This window comes from Arvicanthis niloticus, chromosome 26, assembly GCF_011762505.2.
Source record: "Arvicanthis niloticus isolate mArvNil1 chromosome 26, mArvNil1.pat.X, whole genome shotgun sequence".
In the NCBI taxonomy this organism is placed as follows: Eukaryota; Metazoa; Chordata; class Mammalia; order Rodentia; family Muridae; genus Arvicanthis; species Arvicanthis niloticus.
This window is the reverse complement of record NC_133434.1, coordinates 12560027-12577630: the sequence shown is the minus strand read 5'-3', so window position 1 is coordinate 12577630 and position 17604 is coordinate 12560027. Positions and strand designations below refer to the sequence as shown.

Sequence of the window (17604 nt, the reverse complement as noted above, 5' to 3'; positions counted from 1 at the left end):
GGGTTTCTCTGTGTAGCCCTGGCTGTCCTACAACTCACTTTGTAGACCAGGCTGGCCTCAAACTCAGAGATTCACCTGCCTCTGCCTCCCAGGTGTGGGGATTAAAGGCGTGCGCCACCATACCCATTTAAGCCAAGGTAGTTTAAAGGGACCAAGGGTGATCCAGGCTTAAGGGAATAGGGTCTAGTTTCTGTAAGAAAGGATTTAGAACATTGTTCTTTACCACTCAGGGTTTAGGACAATGGATCAACCCAGAACATAGATGTCCTCACTGCCAAAGGCCACAGTCCACACAGTTCTATTGAATTCTACATCAAGTTGCTTTATTTATAGGCCTTAGAGGTTAGAGGCCACTGGCCTCAAAGATCCAGGGGGTTGAGACCAAATTGCCGTAACTGCTCCTTGTGTTTGGTGTGGAGTCTCAGCGTAGCTGCATCCCAGTGAGGCTTAACCACTCTCAGCTTGGCCAATAAACAGTCCAGGTTGTCCTGTGAACAGCAAGCTTTCAGCTCCCAGGGAGGGCAGGAAGGGTGAACATTGCCTCAGGTTACCCGGCTTGGTTAGTAAGAGTTCTTCACCAATGGCTTCTCCTTCTTCCTTCCCTTCCTTCCTTTCTTCCTTCTTTCCTTCTCTTTGTAAGATAACCTTGCTTTGTAGTCCAGGCTGGTTTTGAACTCAAAATTCTCCTGCCTCAGCTTCCCAAGTGCTAGATGCTAGATTTCAGATGTGAACCATTACCCATCATGCCTGGTTCCTGCCCATTCTCTCTCTCTCTCTGCCCAACACACAACACTCAGGATTGAACCTAAAGCCTCCCACATGCTAGACAAGTACCATGTTCCCGAGCTGTGTATCCAGTTCTCTTTTTAATTTTTATTTTGAGATACAGTCTATTGCTGCCTATGCTGGCCTTGAACTTTGTACCTAGGTTGGCCTTGAACCTATGATTCCTCTGCTTTATTCTCCAGAATAGCAGGATTGTGAGCCTGTGCCACTCCTTTCCTTCCCTGCTCCTTCTTTTCCCCACTCCTCTTCCTCTCCCCTGCCCCACCTCTGTGCCTGGAATTGAACCCGTGGCCTTGCATACTAGGCTAGAGGCTAGACCACTACCACTGACCTATATCCTTACTTTGGCATATAGTGTCACCATATAACAAAGGAATCCCCTGATCATTTTGAACCTAAAGCCTCCTAGATCTCACCGTGTAGCGGGTGCATAGTACTTTCTAGCTCATCTTGGCCTTGAACTCAAAATCTTCCTGCCTTAGCTACCCAAGTACTGGGATTACAGGCCACTGGCTCTGTCAATGGTTGGATCTTCTGTTCACACTTGGGACAGAGCATGGCTCCCTTAGGTTATGGGTCACCACACTAATTGGGGGCATAGAGACGGAGGGTTATGAGGCAATTAGAAGCTGTCCGACAGGTAGTGGTCCTTACATGCAAGATTTCCTCATATTTAGCCTCCATGTCTGCCACGTGGGCACGAAGCTGAGTCAGGGCTCCATCTTGCTCTCTGAGGGCTTGCTCAGCCTCTTGCCTTGCTGTCTTAGCCTCCCTCTGGCATGTTTCTAGAGAACAGGGCAGAAAGATAAAGAAGACAGGACAGTGACACTATATACCAAGAACAGTAACCAAAGGTACCTAAAGCAGCAGCTTTACAGAGGCTGTTACAGACATCCAGGGTCATCTGCTTTCCTGAGGTCTCTGTAGACTTCCCGAGGTATGGCAGGGTGCGTAGAAGGCTTGAGACAGAAGAAGGGTCCAAAGTCTGCTGCTTATTACTTGGGCAGTATGGGACAAGTCTCTCTGAGTCGCCATGTCTTAAATGTTTGGCTTCATTTTGTTTGCTTTATTTAAGACAGGATCTTATGTAGCTCAGGCTGGCCTTAAAATCTCCATGTAGCCAAGGATAACCTTGAACTCCATATTTTGCCTCTCTCTCTCATGGTTGGTATTATAGACTTGTACCACCCAACATGGTTCAGTGTTCAGTTTATCTTTATACATTTATTTATTTTAACTTTATTTATTTTTAATTTTACATATCAGTTTTTAAAACAATTTTCTTTTCCTCCTCTTCCCTCCACCCCCCCCCCGTGTGTGTGTGTGTGTGTGTGTGTGTGTGTGTGTGTGTGTGTAGTCCAGAAGAGGGCATTGGATTGGATCCACTGAAATTGGAATTATAATGTTTTCGAGTCACCATGCGGGTGCTGGGATCAAAGCCAGGCCCTCAGGAAGAGCAGCCAATGTTCTTAACTCTTGAAACCCCTTTCTCCAGCTCCTTCTTTATCTTTAGAGGGAAAATGACATATGCTCCTTGTGTTTGCTGTGACCTTAACTGTGAAAATGGATGACAAAGCACCGTATACAGAAGGGGCTCCATAAATGTTGACTTTTAATTTGAAAGAAGGCCAAGGTCAGAGATGGAGTCCCTGTCCCGTATAAAGCAGCTCATGAATATTTATATCCAAACCAGTGGTATTTTAGGATAAGAAAACTTTGAAATAGGATGTGATGGCTCACATCTAAAATCCTCCAACTCTGGAGACTGAGGCTGGAGGATCACTGTGAGTTCAAGGCCACCTTGGGCTTCTGAGGAATAAAAAAGACTTGGGAGGGGCCTGGAGCAATGGCTCAGCAGTTAAGTGCACTGGCTGCTGCTCTTGCCGAGGATCTGGGTTTGGTGTACACCGCCCGCATGGAGGCGCAGAACCATCAGCAGATCCAGTTTCATGGGATCTAATGCATCTTCTTCTCTTTTTTTCTTTTTTCTTTTGTTTTTTTGAGACACGGTTTCTCTGTGTAGTCCTGGCTGTCCTGGAACTCACTCTGTAGACCAGGCTGGCCTCGAACTCAGAAATCCGCCTGCCTCTGCCTCCCAAGTGCTGGGGTTAAAGGCGTGTGCCACCACCGCCCGGCGTGATGCCATCTTCTGGCCTCTGTTTTGTTAGTTGGTTTATTGGTTGATTTAGCAAGTAGAAATTTAAGGCTTTCTACCAGGCTTTGAGGATACTGAAGTAAACTAACTCTAACATTTTCTGTAGTTTGGTTATAAAAGTTGGCTAAACTAATAAGGAATATGTTTTGCTTAGGACAGACAAGGCAGTGAAAGGGTTAACTGCTAGACTTGGGGAGATTAAGCAAAGTGAGAAATGGGGTAACACTTACCTCTCTTTACCTCTGTCTTAGAGGCTTTTTTTTTTTTTTTTAACTTTCTTCTTTTTAAGATTTATTTATTTCATTATTTTATGTGTATGGGTGCTTTGCTTGCATGCATATATGTGCACCACGTGGGTATCTGTGGAGGTCAGAAGAGGACCTTAGATCCCCTCTGGCTGGAGTTGCAGGATGGTTGTGAACCACCACGTGGGTGCTGGGAAGTGATTTCGGGTTCTTTTTTTGTAAGAACAAGTGCGGTTAACTGTCAACTACTGAGCCAACTCTCAGAGAGGCCAACTCCAGCTCTAACAGAGGTTTGTGACACCGAACTCTTGGCTCAGAGGAGAGCGAGGGTAACGGTGACCCTAGTTAAAGCTCAGCCAACAGACTGCAGACATCTAGAGGACATCTAGAGGACAGCCTTCAAAGTCCACTCATCCATGCTGGGGCCTTGTCACTGAGCCTGGGAAAGAAAGGGCGAGGATGGGGAACTAACCTAGCTGCTCCCTTAGACCTCTCACTTCCTCCTCTAGCTGCCTGCTTCTGGTCCCCAGCTCCTCTTGCAGGGCTCGACGCTGGCGGCTCATCTCTGAGGTAGGAGCCATTGGCAGCAGGCACCAAGGTAGGGATGGAGGCATGAAGAGAGAAAATAAAGTTACATGTAGGGAAAACTCTCAGTGGAGGAACAGAACTAAGAAACTTGGGAGACCTTGAAAATGTGGGGGATAGGAAATAAGACCTTCTCACCCATATCTGTTTAGGGAGGACTCTGGTAATCCACATTCTACCAGGGATCTATCTTTGGTTCTCAGGACCCTTTGCAGGGAAGGTAGAGACTAGCCATGGCAGTTGGAATCCCTCTTCATTTTCCTTCCTTGCATTCCCTGACCCCCTTGGTTCCAGGTCCATCTCCTGCCCACCTGATCAAACATACCCGCGTATGCGACCTTCCCTTCACTTTGGGTTCTTTCCAGTTCAGCTTCCAGCTCTTGTACCCTCTGCTTCAGCCTGTCTTCGGAAGCCTTGGCTCGGCGAGCCTCTTCCCTCTGTAGAGCTGTGAACAGCCTCAGAACCATGCTTAGGTCTGGCTGATAGAATCAATCACCATAGCCTTGAACTATGTTCTCTCTGGGAACTTGGCAGGTGTCAACCTCTTATTCAGTGTCTCTCACCCCCCGCCCCCGCTCACTTGAAACCCATAGACTTTTCATTCCTACAGAGTCAATAGCCTCTCCATGTTCTAACTACTAAAAAAAAAAAAAGAAAAAGAAAAAAAAAATGGCTTTCCTGAGCTGCAGGTTAGGTTCATGGTAGACTACTTACCTATCATGAATGGAGTTTTGATTATACTCCCAGAGACGAGGTGGGGGGTGGGGGAAAACTGTTTCTTCATCAATCCTCACTGCCTGGCCCTTCCTCACATTCTTTGTCAACAGAGAATGGATGGCTTGGCTTAGCCCTGGACGTAGTTCAAACTTCCAGATCCCCAAGAGCCCAGAAATGCCCCATGTGCCATTGTCTGCATGGATAGTTCTATGTCAACTTGATACAAGCTAGAGTTATCAGAGAGGAAGGAGTCTCAACTGAGAAAATGCCTCTATAAGATCTAGCTATAGGTAAGCCTATAGGGCATTTTCTTAATTAGTGATTGATGGAGAGGGTCCCGCCCACTGTGGGTGGAGCCATCCCTGGGCTGGTGGTCCTGGGTTCTATAAGAAAGCAGGCTGAGCAAGCCATGGGGAGCAAGTCAGTAAGCAGCACCACTCCATGGCTTCTGCATTAGCTCCTGCCTCCAGGCTCTTTCCCTGTTTTGAGTTCCTGTCCTGACTTCCTTCAATAATAAACAGTGCTTTGGGGGCTGGAGAGATAGCTCAGTGGTTAAGAGCACTGACTGCTCTTTCAGAGGTCCTGAGTTCAATTCCCAGCAACCACATGGTGGCTCACAACCATCTGTCGTGGGATCTGATGCCCTCTTCTGGTGTGTCTGATGACATACATACATAAATAAACCTTTAAAAAAATCAAATATTAAAACAAACTGTGCTTTGGAAGCCAGATAAACCATCTCCTCCCCAAGTTGCTCTGGCCGAGGTGCTTTGTCACAGCAGTGAGAACCCTGGCTGGGACCTGTCAGTGCCGCTGTCGCCTGAGGCTCCACACTTCTTACCTAAGCGGTCCTGAAGCAGCTCCTTTTCTAGTATCACCAGCCTGTGCTTGGCCTCGGCCTCCACACCTGTCATGGCAAGACCACAGAGTCTCAGGCTACGCTGATCTCACCGCTACCCCGTCTTCCTCTCACACTTGTTCTTGCAGGATGGAGAGCACGGAGTGAGGGACACTCAAGGGCAAAATCTGACAAATTCACAGCTGAGTCTTCACTGCTTTGTACTTGGTGGGTGTTCCAAAGAAGGGTGAAAACTATGACAAAGGCGAAGGGCTAGATGGGGCTGGGGGGGGGGCATTCTCCTGTTCCCCAGCCTGGAGGAATCTGGACTTAAGGCTCTGAAGAGGAGGGCAAGCTTCATTTTAGCCAACTGAGGTGGCAATGCCCAGTGTGAGCACCAGGCAATCCCAGCACTAGGAAGACCTGGAGGATACATTTGAGGCTTGCCTGGGTTCCATAGTGACCGAGTGTCAAAGGAAGAAAAGACAAAACCAAAACAAACCCACTCCATCTTGTTGCCCAGGAAGCTGGATTCCCTCTGAGGACCCCCGTGTGTACTGTGGACGTGGACACGCGGGAGCACCGGCCTTCACCCACTGTGACTCACCAGGACTGGAGTTCTTTTTCTTCGCCCCTGCCCCAGCTTTTCTCCCCTTTCCTTTCGCTTTAGGTGGCATCCTGCCGTCCTGGCGAAGGGAAGACCTTCTATGTAGGTCAGTGTACAGACGTGCTTTCCTGATTCTTACGCTGAGTTGGGAGTCTCTGGAGCCTCAGAATTCTTGTCTCCCAGGGCATCTTACACTTTCTAGAAGCTTCGATTCTTGGTCTCCTGGGACCCTTAGGGAGAGCTGGGATCAGTGAGGGAGACTAATCCTACGTGCAGCAGTTAGCCTCTGAGAGAAACTTCTGGACCTGGTCCCTTCTCTCTCCCCAACGTGTGTACTCTCCCTCTTCCTACCTGCCAAACTCTCTCTTGCTTGTGTGGTGGCTCCCTGGGAAATGACACACCAGGGGTGGGGGGTGAGGTAAAGAGAGATCCAAGCAGATTGAGCCTAGGGAGGAGCCTGGGTTCTGGGAGCCAATCCAGGGTATAAAACTTCCCCGAGAGGCGGGACCAAGAATTGGGATGTTGGGTTTTCCGGAGACTGCACGTTGTCCAGGCAACTGGGAAACATAGGCAGGTGGGTAAGCTAGATCAGCTCACACAAAGGGAAGCTTCTCTTTTTACCTCCATATCCTAGCCCGAAAGAAGAGGCTTTGGAGCGGAATAGCTATTATTCATGTCTGCACAGGCACTGCCTGTGGTCTGGAGACTCTCCAGGCTAGGAATCTAGAAATTTACAGTCTGGGCGAACAGTGTTTTACAGACCTAAAGGAAAGGCAGGGACAGTAGCCATCACAGCTACTTCATATCTCGAGGTTTAGTGAACGCAGTGACGTTATTTACTTTAAAACTGAAGGTTTGCTTCAAAAAGGCTACCATGGTGTGTGAGGGAAACGCATTCTGACACAGGAAGTTGAAAGTTTTCCACTTAAGAGGAGAGGTGGAGCTATGGACTTCAGAATGCTGACCCAGAGAGCGGCACAAATTAGGCAGAATCATGATGAGTTCAGCGCCTTAATTTTGCTTAGCTTGAAATTTCTTGGTGCATAAGTTTTGTAGCTCCAGAAATCCCCAGATTTCAGTGGTGTGTTTACAGGACTTTTTTTTTTTTTCTCTCTCCAGTCAATCTTGCCTCCCCACCCTTTATTTCTTTATGAGGCTGCAGACACATTTAGCAGCCCCCAGACACCCCGCAGCATAAAGTTGGTTAGGGCTCCCTCTAGTGGATCCCTCCTGTATCTCCTCCTAAATTTTGCAGTTTAGTAATTTCTTGGGCAGTATTGAGGGAGATCCCCTTTACGGGGTGCATTTTAGGATCTTATGTATAATTAAAATTTGATGATGGGCAGGGAGTATGACGGGTAGCCTGCTACTGCCCTCCCTCCAGCTGGGAGAGATCCATCTGGAACTGTGCCATCGCTGGGCACTATAATGTTAGCATCCATAGAATTTAAACATGCCTTCCTCCCTGTGGATTTTGAAACCTACAGATCCTAGCCTATTCTAGTCCCTGAAAATGTTGGTGAGTTGCATATTATCAGAAGCAAATCTGCCGAAACAGACACAAGATGTGCGACTATAAAGGCTCTCACCTGTATAGAGCAAGCAGAAGGTCAATGCTTGTTTATTTAATCCCGTGGCACTTTAGATACTGTAGAAAAGTTTTAATTTTTATTTTTAATTATGTTATATATGTGTGGGTTTGTGAGCGCAGTGCCGGGAAAAGGGGCTACAAGAGAGCATTGGGGCCCCTTGGAGTTGGAGTTACGGGTAGCTGTGAGCCGCTCATCAGTGTGGTGCTGGGGACCACACTCGAGTCCTCTGCATGAGCAGAATTCCCTTTTCACTGGGGACCCATGTCTCCAGCCCCCACTCTGGACATTTTATAGAGCCAAGAGTCCTACTTGTCTTTGTGAGGCTTACAGGCCCTGTAATGTAGGGCTGGTGACCCCGTGCACACTTTCGGGATGTGGAGAAATACCATTTTTTCACTACGTTTTCACTTATTCTCCCTTCAGAATCTCCCCTCCTCTCTCTAGAATACTGTGGGAGTTCCTGCCCTTTCCTTCCCAGGAGCTTCCTAGGGACTTCTTTCCCTGAATCGCTGTCACTCGTGTTGGTACTTGGAAGGACGCGTTGAGGTGCACACCTTTAATTCCAGCCCTGAAGAAACAGAGATAGGAGGACCCGATCTATGAGTTCCAGGTCAGTCAGAGCTACACAGTAAGACCCTTGGTTGATGACAGAACACAAGCTACACGTACTCTATGTTCTAGGAGACCATGTATTTTACAAATATGTTCAGTCAACTGACTCTCAGGTGCAGGATCAGGATGTGGTTTGAGGTCAAGGTGAAGCGGAGTTTAAAAAAAAAAAAAAAAGGTGCCGTGTGTCACGTGACGAGCTGGTCCCAACGGAACCCAGAACAGAGATGGCGTTGTGTTCAGCAAAAACAAACCAAATAAAAACCTGTGAGAAAAAGGCCAGTCCTCCCTTCTCTCTCCATTGACATCAGTTTAGAAGCAACGATAGGAAAGCCCCTTTCCGCAGACCTCACTTTCTCTGTTAAATTTTGGGGGGGGGGGGGAAGGGCAGCTGGAGAGATAGGTCCAGTAGCTAAGTCCCATTCAAATGCACACATACATTCAGATTGTTATAAATTAAATCTTAAAAATTTGTATTACATTTAGCGTGTGTTCGTGCATAGGCACAATCAAGCACAGAGCACATTACATACAGGTCAGAGGACAACTTAAGGGAGTCGGTTCTCTCCCTCTTCCACGTGGATCTTGGGGCCTGAATCCAGGTCATCGGGTCTGGCAGCACACACCTGTACCAACGAAGCCATCTTGCTGGCTCCCTGCCCTCCTGTGAATAAGATCTACCCAGGAGGGCTTCTGTTTGCTTGTCTTTTGAGAAAGGGTCTTACTGTGTAGCTCTGACTGACCTGGAACTCATAGATCGGGTCCTCCTATCTCTGTTTCTTCAGGGCTGGAATTAAAGGTGTGCACCTCATCCTGATCTAGACGAGAGTTTTGAGGAGACATATGGGAGGGACAATCATTCACTTCTATTCAAATATGAGACTGGTTACTTGTACATTAAAAGAAACGTGGCCTCATCAAAGACACAATGGCCTTGACCTACATTGCTGGTTCTCAGCCTTCCTAATGCCATCTGTGTCTCTTTAATACAGTTCCTCGTGACCCCCCATAAAATTTTTATTGTTGTTTTATAACTGTAATTTTGCTATTGTTATGAATTATAACGTAAATATCTGTGTTTTCCAATGGTCTTAGGTGGTCCCCCCCCTTTTTTTAGGGGACCACAGGTTGAGATCCACGGGCCTACAGGAGCTGTGAGCTGAGCAGAGAGACATACTTGTATAGTCCCCGATACTTGGGAGGCTCTGGTAGGGGGACACTTTGAACCAGATATTTAATGTCAGCATGGGAAACACAACGAGACCTGTCTTCAAAAGAATAAAAAGGGGAGAGTGGGAGAAAAGAAAAAGAAAAGCAACAGTTGCTTAGAGCAACAGGATGATAAAAACATTTTCATGATTGTAGGTGTCTCTGACTGCACAGAAAGAATTGTCATTGACTTACATGGGACAAAGTCTGTTTCAATGTGGCCCATGCCTCTTGCTTTTTGACTTTTACAAGATTGGTGTGGGTTCAGCAAGTCAGTGTGAGCCACCAATCCCTGGCCCTTGGCCCGAGGCTTTTTCCATCAGTGTGTCTGCAAAGGGTCCAGTCTTCTAGGAGAAAATAGGAAGGTAGCAAAGGCTACTGCAATCCAGGGCCAGGGAGCTGCCACCAGGAAGTGGAGGGCCTGCCTACTGCTGATGCCAGGAAGGGTCAAGAAGGGTGATTGAGAAGCTTGAAGGGCTTGCTGGATGGGGGAATTGGTCTGTTAAGGTTAGTGGAAACAGGTGGTGTGTGTGTGTGTGTGTGTGTGTGTGTGTGTGTGTGTGTCCTTCTTTGCAAAGGCCTAGAGATGCATGGCTCTCAGATTTCTGGAATTAGAAAACTGTGCCCATCTTCTCTGGGCTAGATTCTGAGCTATTAAAAGATATATAAAACATAGTGTGGCTTTCAGTTCCTCTCTTTGCTTCCCTCTGGGGAAAAGATCTCCTCAGTCCTTGGCCTCTTCTCCGATGGACAGACAGGAGGCCAGAGGTATGGAGAGGTCAGGGTATAGGGACTGCCCTCTGAAGATAAGGATGGCACTGCTATCCCCTGCCTGGGGGATATGGTAGGCTTTCAGTGATTAGGTCACTGTCTTTTGTTCCTTGTGATAGCTGTGCTTCTCCCACGAAATCAACACAGGAATCTCAGTTTCAAAGTACCCTGATGGGTGCTCAGGTTTCTGGCAAGTCCTCCACCTTTCTCTTGGTTAGGAGAGAGATGGCAGCCTCCAGATGAGCCAGCAGTGAGGGTTCTGGAATAGAAACGACACTGGGATTAGATGCAACTCTTGGCGATACTGTGTATATAGCAAATTCTGATGAGCACTTCACAGCTACGTTTACAGTTTAAATCAGAGTTTTGCTGGGGTCTCAGATTGTCTCCTCCTCCTGACTCAGTGCTGGTGCTCAGTGAGCCCTTGGAAATCTTTTTTATTTTACTTTTTAACTTTGAGACTAGGTCTCTCCAGAGCCCTGGCTGTCCTGGAATTCACTCTGTAGACTAGGCTGGCCTCGAACTCAGAGATCCAACTGTCTCTGCTTCCTGAGTGCTGGGATTAAAGGCAAGCGCTTTCCCTGCCCGGCCAGCCCAACTGATGTTTGAAGAAGGCTGTGGATCTTAGAAGCATACTCCAGGAAGAGGGAACACACTTAGTGATGGCGAAGAAATGGTTGCTGTTGTACTGTGTGACTTGGTAAGTTATCCAGTGTAGGATCTACGTATCATGGAGTAGTATACAATTTAAGTAAGACTGTGACTGCTAATTTTATTACAGATGCAACAGTGGGGAGGATTTAAAGGCTTGGTTTGAGCTGGGCAGTGGTAGTGCATGTGTTTAATCCCGGCACTTGGGAGGCAGAGGCAGGCAGATTTCGGAGTTCGAGGCCAAGCTTAGTTTGTGGTGTGTGTGTTTCTGTCAGGCTATACTTTAGGAATCTTATGGTGACAGGATGAAGTGACAGCCTCAGTGAGGAGGGTTTCAATAGTCCAGAGGTGTTAGAAGGAAGGCCAGCAACTAGGGAGAGGCACAGGCCTTACAAAGTTTTGATGGTAATTTTAGAGCACTGCCTAGATTTTTTTGTTTTGTTTTTGTTTTTCGAGACAGGGTTTCTCTGTGTAGCCCTGGCTGTCCTGGAACTCACTCTGTAGACCAGGCTGGCCTCCAACTCAGAAATCCACCTGCCTCTGCCTCCCAAGTGTTGGGATTAAAGGTGTGTGCCACCACTGCCCAGCTAGGTTTTTCTTTGGTAGATTCTTGTATTTTTTTTTTTTTCTAGGTAGAAAATGATAAAAGTCTGGCATAATGGTGCATGCCTAGGATCCCAGCACTCAGGAGGCAGAGGCAGGAGCATCTTTGAGAGTTCAAGGCCAGCCTGCTGTACATAAAGAGTTCCAGGACAGCCAGGACTACATATAGACCCTGTCTCAAAACAACAACCCCAAACCCAACACCACCAACAAAACCAAAACAAAGAAACCGATAAAAGGGCAGTCTATTGGCATGAAATGATAATAAAGGTTAAAAAATGTCTTAGGTAAAGATGATTGATTTGCAAACCAAAGTTGTGGGACTGAATAGCTCTGCAGCTCAGAGACAGTTTTCTTTCTTCAAGAACTGGATAAGCTCAACAAACTACAGAGGCTTGGTGGCAGAACTGAGTACTTAATGGCTCCAAAGGGTTTTGGAGCTAAAAAAAAAAAATTAGCACACCAAGGCAGGGTATTTTCATCTTCTTTGGAAAAGAAGTTCCTATTTTCAAAGTTCTTCTAATGAAGTCTGAAGATTAGGGAAGTGAAGGTGACCGGTGACCGGGAGCTGAATTTCTGTTCCCTATGTGCAAGTGGGCAGCGCTCACAGCTGTCGCACAACCTCTGTGGGCGGGGCCTCGTGCTGGCAGCGCATTCCGCTGAGCATAGAATATCTTTAAAGTACATATTCAGTTCCCAGAAAAGGAATTACTCTTCAGAAAGAAAAAGATCAAAAGGAAGTTACTTGTTTTAAAAAGGTTAAAAGGTCTGGAAGAAGCGCTTGAGACGCGAGTGTCCCTAACCTTAAACCTTTCTGGGACTTAATCAGTCTGCAAAACGTTGCAGAACCGGAATTCCAAACCTTTGACGGTTATAAACACCAAGGAGATTTTTAATCCCTGCACTCGGGAGGTAGACGCATGTGTATCTCTGTGAGTTCAAAGCCTCTTTGGTCTACATAGCAAGTTCCAGGGCAGCCTGGGCTACGTGGTGAAACAAGACGGTGGAGTAGGGACATAGCTCAAGGTGGGGTGCTTGTCTAGGATGTCTGAGGTCGTAGGTTCAATTCCAATCACCACCAAAAAAAAGAAACCCACCAAAAAACCACTAAGGGGTAGAAAATGAACGTTGGCTTTCCTTCTCCATCTTCCCACAATATGAGGCAGATAACTTGAAGCTCAACATTCGCATTCAGAAGACTCCTTCCATCCCTACCTGTCTTAATCCGAGCACAGCCATGATCCCACTCCCGGAGGCAACAATCCCAGGCCAACAAAGAACATGGACGGCAAGGCTTCTCTTCTGCTTAGTGCGCAGGTTCTACCTTGGACCCCACCTCTTTCCTTCCATCCCTCGCTCCTCCAGCAGAGGGCGCAGGCACCGAGTTTCCTTTGGGCTCCGCCCCGGGAGGCCACGCCCCGTCCCAGAGGGTCGGGGCGGGAGCAGTGGGCGCGGAAACTTGGTCGAGGCTTTCCGGGAGCCGCTGGGCACGCGGGTGCTCGCGAGCTCGTGCACGAGTGTGTGTGTGGGGGGGCGTCGCTGCGGCGTTACGGGCTTGCCGGTCTCCGGCGCGCGCTCCCGCGTTGCGCCGGCCGCGCTCGCGCCCGCGCCCGCGCAGGGGCGCGCCTCCGGGCGGGCGCCTCCCTCTTACTCCCTCGGCTGCGAGCGCCGGCGGTGGCTGCCGGAGAGGCCCCTCCTTCTCGCCCCGCTCCTTTCCCTCGCTCGCGGCCGAGCGGGCTCCCGACCCTCCGCTGGCCATGGCCGGCAACGTGAAGAAGAGCTCGGGCGCCGGCGGCGGCGGCTCCGGGGGCTCGGGAGCGGGCGGCCTGATCGGGCTCATGAAGGACGCCTTCCAGCCGCACCACCACCACCACCACCTCAGCCCGCACCCTCCCTGCACGGTGGACAAGAAGATGGTGGAGAAGTGCTGGAAGCTCATGGACAAGGTGAACGGCCTGCGGGCGCGCGCGGCGCCGGGTGGGCGTGGGCGGTGGGGCGAGCGCGAGGGCTGCCGTTGGCAGTTGGGAACGTTGAGGTGTGGGGGAGCCAGACAAAGATGGGGTGGGGGCTGGGGGAGGGCTGGTCACCGCGCCACCCGGGCGGAAGTGCGATGGGGGTGCGGAGCTTGGGGATGTGGGTCGCCGAGTGGGCCCCGGGAGGTGGGCCTGAGCGGTGTGTGTTGGATGGATCTGCGGGCTGGGGCTCGGGGTTGGAAGAGGAGTCGCCCAGGGTCAGGAGGTGGCCGGGCTGACTGCGGTCAGAGTGAGTTTATAGGGTTTTTTTTTTTTTTTTCTTCCCTCATTAAGATGTAGCACACAGATCAAAGAGAAGAGGTGGGTTTTAAATGGTAGGTAGGGATGGAACTTCCCTTCGCCGCGAAGGAGGGCTTAAGTTTTTGTCTTGCAAAGTGTTGGATGTGCTTACTCCATTGCTGCTGCTGCTGCTGAGATAGGCACTGCTTAAACCTCAAGTTCTGGTTAGAACCATTATCTTTCTCGAAAGGTGGACTGGCTGAGCGTGCTGAATTGCAGTCTGACTTCTCCAGAACTTCCTCCTCGCGCTCGGAGCCTTTCGCTAGGCTGTAGTGTTTGATTTTCGTAACGGGCCTACCTGCTTAGAATTTCAGGACCCCTTTGGTAGCCGTTATAAAATCAGGTGCAGGGGTGGGATTGCTTGTGTTAGCCCTTTAAGTCTGTCATTCAGGAGAATCTCACTTCCTTACAGTTCTGCCTGTAGGATGTAGTCTTGTAGCTGGCCCCAGTTCTTAAAAGTGAACACACAATCCTGTTTTAACATTTTGTTGGAAGTCAGTGCCCCGTTTCCTTGACTCTTACCACAGTTATTAATTTTTCAACATTCCTATTGCAGATCAATGTGATTAGGAGGCCCCGGCATGTAAGTGAATGGTGTTATTTCCTCCGGGGTAAATTTGGTTTTCTTTGGTTCCTCTCTGGGCCTAGGTTCCTCTTCTGTAAAGTTCTCTATGGGTTGTTTTGGACTAGAAACAGCCAGTAAAATTATTATGAAGCACTTGGCCACCGTAACTGCTATATAAATACTTAATAAGTCCTGTGTGAGAATTAACACTCTTGCACTGCATACCAGTGGTTTCGGAGCCACTTTTCCAGGGCTGATTTTTTTCCCCTATATTAAGTAATTTGAATTGTGGGAGCCCCTCCTCCGTGGTCCCAATTGGTATTGCAATCAATGGCATTAAGTATGCTGATTATTTTGGTGTTGTGGAACTGACTTTATTGGAAATTATAAAACCACCATAAAATATGCTGATAGCTTGTTTTTCTTTTAAAAAATTTGTATTTTATTTTATTACTTTGGATATTTTGTGTGCATGTATGACTGTGTACCACATGCATACAATGCCCTGGAGTCCATAAGATATTGGATCCCCTGAAACTGGAGTTATAGATGGTTGTGAGCTACCGTATGGGTGCTGGGAATCGAACCTGTGTCTTCTGCATGAACAACAAGTGCTCTTAACCACGGGACAATCTGTCCAGGCCCAGTATAACCAAGGCTTCCTGGAGATGCCAGGAAATGAACCCTTGTTTGTTTTTGTTTGTTTGTTATTCATTTTACATCCTGCAAAACACTGTCCTCCTCCTGGTCATTCCCTCCCCCAATTTCCCCCTCCCCTTCTTCTCTGAGCAGGTGGGTGTCCTACACCCCCCCCCCCCAACCCCCCCATTCCCTAACTCTGGCACCTGGAGTCTCTGCAAGGCTGTCTTTCTTTCCCACTGAAGCCAGCCAAGGAGCTTTGAATTCTGGGGATGCTGCCTCTTGTGGACAGGCAGGAACCCGAGTAGAGTGGTAGGGACACCAACCCACCCACAAAACTTTCCACCCATGTTTGTTTCTTGTGACAGACTTTGACTATGTATCTCAGGCCAGTCTGGAACTCACAGCAGTCCTCCTGCCTCAGCCTGTCACATGCTGCCTAGATCCATGCGATGACATCTTTACAGAAATATTGAATGTCTTTACAGTCTGAGGTTTGTGGGCTTACATTTTGGGAGCTTAGCTGTTGGGGACTCCTGGTAGAGAAAAAGAGTTTCATTTCTAGTTAGCTTCTCATATAGGATGTGTGAGTGGGTTCACTGTATCAGAGTGATCCTGATTAGTGACTTCCGTAAAATAGTGAGCTTTAAAACTGTGTTTCTGCTAATGAAAGGTAGATCATAGCTAGTCACATTCTACATGGTAGTCCACGCAGACCCTCCCGTATTCGGTCGCATGCTCTTACCACTTGAGAGTATTGAAATTTGAGTTCTTCTAGGGATGTTTGATCACTTTCAGTCTCAGAGTTTTGATTGAAACTGTTTAGATTTTGGTCGTTTCAAGGACAGCAGGCTTGTAGCTTTACCATTGTAGTCTAGGAAGGCAGGATGTTTTATTCTTCAATGCTTGTCTCTGAAGATGGTTTCGGCAGTGTGTCCTATAACAGCATTTCACTAATTGTGCTGAAATGAAAGCTCAGTCCTTTCTCAACAGGCCCGAGGGTTTGTACCACTTTTCAGACTTCCATGTTTTCATAATCCTTCCGTTACTTAATACCTAGTACTTGCTAAGTTGCACCGACTCCTTTGCCCTTGGAGTTTTGGGGTTTCTTTTTACTTTATTCTTTTTATTTTTATTTTTATTTTTTTAGGTTTTTCAAGACAGGGTTTCTCTGTGTAGCCATGGCTGTCCTGGAACTCACTCTGTAGACCAGGCTGGCCTCGAACTCAGAAATCCGCTTGCCTCTGATTAAAGGTGTGAGCCACCACTGCCTGGCTTTTACTTTATTTTTTTAAGATCTTTTAAGAATATATATTATTTTGTGTGTATGTGTATGGATTTTTTATGCATTCCATAGTCTGTGTGTGGCCATCAAAGGACAGCTTGTGGGAGTCGGTTCACTAGCTCCATCAAGTGAGTCCCAATGTTACTACTTACTGCCCCTCCCCCCATCTTTAAATGGGGTCATTATACCTTCTTGTTTTATATGTGTGCGTGTTTTCCCTGTGGGTATTATGTATATGCAGCTCATGTATGCCTGCTGTCTATGAGAGGGCCAGAAGGAGTCTGACTCCCCTGGCACTGGAGGAACAGCCCAATGTGAACTAACTTGTAGGTTCTGGGAACTGAACCCAGGCCTTCTGCTAAGAGCAGCCAGTGTTCTTAACTGCTGAACTAACTATCTCTGCGGCTCCTCACTGCATCTTTCTGACGTGTGAAATTCTGTAGTGGAGTCCTAAGTCATCACTTCATACCTGTTTTGTTCTTGTGAAGATTAGGTGTGTGTTATTCCAGCCTGCTATTCACCAGGCTAGCCCTGGGGACTGCTGCTGTGCTCCTTCCTCCAGTTATGGATGTCTGCTGCTGATCTAAGCTGTGGGCTTTGCTCAACATAGGCCCACGTGAGATTCAAACTTGTTGGGAAAAAAAATGCTTGTGTTAGAACGCCCTCTAAACAAAAATAGATATGAACAGGGTTTTGTTTTGTTTTGTTTTTTTGGTTGTTAGCCCTCCCCACCCTGTTTTACCAGGCTATTATAGTAAACACTTGTAGAATTATTTCTCTGTAAGGAAGTTGGCTAGTACTTCAAAGACTAGGCAGAGAAGAGAGGATGGGAAGAAGTTTCAAATAGTCTTAACATGTAAATTTTAAATCACCAAGATATTTAATTTAGAGAGATGTAAATTGCCATTGTAAAGTACAGCTGGGGTTGGAGACATTTCCGGTAAAGGGAAAGATAGTAAATATTTTGGTCTTGCTGGTTAACATGCTTAATCCCAAATCATTTGTTGTAGTTTTGAGGTTTTAAAACTTAAAAAACTATTCTTAGCTTGGAAATTTTTCTGGGGAATATAAAGTCTTGCAGGCCATAATTTTCTCCCTTTAAAGTGTATCACTGTAGCCCAGGCTGTCTTAGAACCGTTGTGTAGCCCAGGCTGGCCTTGCTTAAACAGCAGCCCCCCTGCATTACAGGCAGGCATCCCATATGTAGCTTTCAGTTTTTTGAGATTAAAAGAAGTATTTTCAAAAAAGGATGATTTGGGGGCAGTGTGAGGCTCAGCAGGTAAAGGAAAGACCCTTGCTGCCTGTCGAGTTAGTCTGATGACCGACTGTCGTTTGAGCCTCAGGAGTCACAAAGTAGACCCAAGTCTTGCACGCTGTTCTCAGAACATGGCACATATACAGGCACATGTGCACACACTCAGTAATGAAAATGAAG

At 47.6% G+C, this 17604-nt stretch overlaps 2 protein-coding genes and 1 long non-coding RNA gene across 5 annotated transcripts in view; 1 reads left to right on the top strand and 2 right to left on the bottom strand.

Annotated features, from left to right (window-relative positions):
* Positions 1-296: 296 nt before the first annotated feature.
* On the bottom strand, positions 297-6358 carry Drc12 (dynein regulatory complex subunit 12 homolog). Of its 3 annotated transcripts, XM_076924837.1 has the most exons (7): positions 6285-6358; positions 5934-6012; positions 5330-5395; positions 4097-4216; positions 3659-3751; positions 1441-1571; positions 297-488 (listed from the first exon to the last, which is right to left on the bottom strand). In XM_076924837.1, exons 2-7 carry the CDS (start codon positions 6001-6003, stop codon positions 360-362), a joined length of 609 nt encoding a protein of 202 aa, XP_076780952.1. In that variant the 5' UTR covers positions 6004-6012; positions 6285-6358; the 3' UTR covers positions 297-359. The 3 variants fall into 3 exon arrangements, with proteins under 3 accessions (XP_076780952.1, XP_076780953.1, XP_076780954.1); XM_076924838.1 differs by lacking the exon at positions 3659-3751 and having other exon boundaries at positions 5934-6344; XM_076924839.1 differs by lacking the exon at positions 4097-4216 and having other exon boundaries at positions 5934-6344.
* A 2150-nt stretch (positions 6359-8508) lies between these two features.
* LOC143439077 (uncharacterized) lies at positions 8509-12723 on the bottom strand. The gene is made up of 2 exons (XR_013107516.1): positions 12584-12723; positions 8509-10373 (listed from the first exon to the last, which is right to left on the bottom strand). It is a non-coding gene; the product is annotated as an uncharacterized LOC143439077 (long non-coding RNA).
* Positions 12724-12953: 230 nt separating this feature from the next.
* The window catches only part of Cbl (Cbl proto-oncogene), an 89655-nt gene continuing 85004 nt past the window's right edge, over positions 12954-17604 (top strand). The window contains exon 1 of the mRNA XM_076924832.1: positions 12954-13314. Within this exon, the coding sequence (XP_076780947.1) occupies positions 13126-13314 (189 nt within the window). The 5' untranslated portion in view covers positions 12954-13125. The remainder of the gene's footprint in view (positions 13315-17604) is intronic.

Bases quoted from the DNA above. Each gene is read 5' to 3' on its own strand.
- Drc12 (XM_076924837.1), bottom strand. From the start codon at position 6,003: ATGCCACCTAAAGCGAAAGGAAAGGGGAGAAAAGCTGGGGCAGGGGCG. The intron at 4,217-5,329 runs GTAAGAAGTGTG...GGCTGTTCACAG, and splicing joins GCTGCTTCAGGACCGCTTAG to CTCTACAGAGGGAAGAGGCT. The intron at 3,752-4,096 runs GTATGTTTGATC...CTCCTACCTCAG, and splicing joins AGGGAAGGTCGCATACGCGG to AGATGAGCCGCCAGCGTCGA.